Source organism: Argentina silus, assembly GCF_951799395.1.
Source record: "Argentina silus genome assembly, chromosome: 17".
NCBI classification, from domain to species: Eukaryota; Metazoa; Chordata; class Actinopteri; order Argentiniformes; family Argentinidae; genus Argentina; species Argentina silus.
In genome coordinates this window covers 11,180,750-11,183,249 of record NC_139671.1, presented here as the reverse complement: position 1 = coordinate 11,183,249, position 2,500 = coordinate 11,180,750, and the positions used below count along the sequence as shown (strand labels likewise).

At 50.4% G+C, this 2,500-nt stretch overlaps 1 protein-coding gene across 2 annotated transcripts in view; it reads right to left on the bottom strand.

Annotated features, from left to right (window-relative positions):
* dnmt3aa (DNA (cytosine-5-)-methyltransferase 3 alpha a) overlaps window positions 1-2,500 on the bottom strand; it is a 22,073-nt gene that overhangs the window by 5,204 nt on the left and 14,369 nt on the right. For both annotated transcript variants that reach the window (XM_083688373.1, XM_083688374.1), the window contains 7 exons: window positions 2,235-2,393; window positions 1,934-2,041; window positions 1,594-1,747; window positions 1,273-1,416; window positions 1,025-1,069; window positions 693-772; window positions 315-427 (listed from right to left, as the gene is read on the bottom strand). In XM_083688373.1, coding sequence (XP_083544499.1) covers window positions 315-427; window positions 693-772; window positions 1,025-1,069; window positions 1,273-1,416; window positions 1,594-1,747; window positions 1,934-2,041; window positions 2,235-2,393 — 803 coding nt within the window. The remainder of the gene's footprint in view (window positions 1-314; window positions 428-692; window positions 773-1,024; window positions 1,070-1,272; window positions 1,417-1,593; window positions 1,748-1,933; window positions 2,042-2,234; window positions 2,394-2,500) is intronic.

The following is a 2,500-nucleotide window of genomic DNA, read 5'->3' as shown; positions in this document are numbered from 1 at the left end:
CTTTGTCTCTACAGGTCTAGCATAGTGTCTGTATCTGCCGGGTGTATTTCTGTGTCTGGTCTTGTATGGTGTACATCTATGTCTGCCTGGTCTAGTATAGTGTTATTTCTATGTCTGGTCTTCTATGGTATTCATCTATGTCTGCCTGGTCTAGTATAGTGTATTTCTATGTCTGGTCTAGTATAGTGTATTTCTGTGTCTGGTCTAGTATAGTGTATTTCTATGTCTGGTCTAGTATAGTGTATTTCTATGTCTGGTCTAGTATAGTGTATTTCTGTGTCTGGTCGCGGTGGTCCAGGTGTTTGTGTGCTGACCTGCAGCAGTTGTTGTTGCCACACATGAGCACCTCTCTCCCCCCACAGCAGATGGTGCAGTAGGACTGGTAGCCATCGTCATCATACTGGTACGCACACTCCAGGAAACAGTTCTACAGAGGCAAGACACAGGTTTAGTGTGTGTATGTGCTGTATGTATGTGCCTACCCCCGTGTATGTGTGTTTGTGTGTGTGTCTGTGTGTATGTGTGTGTGTGTGTGTGTGTGTGTGTGTGTGTGAGTGTGTGTGTTTGTGTGTCTGTGTGTGTGTGCCTGCGTGCGTGTGTGCGCGTGTGCATGCGTGCGTGCATGTGTGTGTGTGTGTGTGTGTGTGTGTGTGTGTGTGTGTGTGTGTGTGTGTGTGTGTGTGTGTGCGTACCTTGCAGCCCTGGCACATGGCTCCCATGAACAGAGGGTGTTCCAGAGACACATTGAGACTGCCACAGGAGATGCACATATCTGCACAGAGACACACAGTGTTTAGCGTGCATGGTCAATAGATCCCTCATACTATAGCGTATGTTGGGATACATTTCTAGCCTCAACACCAGGGGAGGCTGGTGGAGGTAGAAATCGGAGGTACAATGAGCCTGTCCTCCGATTTCTGCCTCCACCAGCCTCCCCTGGTCAAACCAACTCATGGTTTCTAGAATAGAGATAGCATACTGTAACGAGAATAGAGATTATCTAGATCAGAGATACGGTATTTACCTTCAATGTTTCTGGTCTTCTGTCTGACTTCTGAGATGAGTCTCTCTGAAAGGAAACACAGTGCATCAGGAGAGAGTCAGAGAGATGTCAGCACATGTGTGCAAGTGTAAGCCTGTTTGTGTGTGTGTGTGTGTGTGTGTGTGTGCGCATGTGCGCATGTGTGTGTGTGTGTGTGTGTGTGTCTGTGTGTGTGTGTGTGTGTGTGTGTGTGTGTGTATGTGTGTGTGCGTGCATGCGCGCGTCTGTACCTCTGCTCCCTTCGTCGATGACTTCCCTGATCTTGGGTTTCTCTGCTGCGTTCTTACGGGGTTTCTTGGGAGGAGGAGGGGTGTATGCAGCCTCTGGCTCCACCCACATCTCAGGATACACCTCCTTATATGGGTTTCTTTCCTCTGGGTGTGGGGGGCGGGGGGGGGTAAAGAGTCAGCTTATCACAATCTCAGCTGGGTCTTGTTAAAGAGCTACAACATTACAGAGTGTTCAGATGTTAAGAGGTGATAAAAGAGAATGTGTGTGTGTGTGTGTGTGTGTGTGTGTGTGTGTGTGTGTGTGTGTGTGTGTGTGTGTACCCTCTGGTGGGTCCAGTCCCTGTGGTCCGCTGGGCTGGAAACCAGTCATGGCCCACTCGATCATCTGTCTGTTCTGTAGTTCCACCCCCTGGCCCTCTGCGTCATCACCTGCACCACTGGAGGGGAAAGGCTTGCCTGCCCGCATACTCGCAACCTACACACACACACACACACACACACACACACACACACACACACACACACACACACACACACACACACACACACACACACACACACACACACACACAGTGTCTAAATCTCTTCATTGACTTTTTGGACCTTTGTGACACATTTCTTTGGAATGTAATAGATGCAGGTCAAGTATCTGGAGGTGTACCTGCAGTGCCTCATAGATGGCCCTCCTGTACATGGGCTGCTTGTTGTAGGTGGGCTGGTGGAACGCTGAGGAGAACTCGTTTAGGGACATCAACTTCTCCACACACACCTAGAGTCGTGAGACGGAGGGGATGTAGAGAGAGAGAGGGGGGGGGGGGGGGGGCGGGGGGGTGGTGGTCTGATTAGGAACTAGACACATGAAATTATGTCATGCAAACCATACACAGACAAAGGCTTGGAACTCTACCCAAACACATCAGACACCTGAGGGCTCCCACCTCAGACTGGGGGTTCAAACTCACCACAGAGAACTTCCCGTCCCCAAACCACATGACCCAGCGTGTCGCGTCTGCGGCTCGACTCCGCCCACTCATCCACCAGGACACGATCCTGCCTGGCCACCAGGAGAACCCCCGCAGCTTCCCAAATACCAGCGTGCCGATTCCAAACCCCCGATCATCCTACACACACACACACACACACACACACACACAGCACAGAGGGAGGTGAGAAAATGGCTCGGAATGTTCATAACCACGTAAAGTCTCAATTCTCCTTTTGCTTAAAA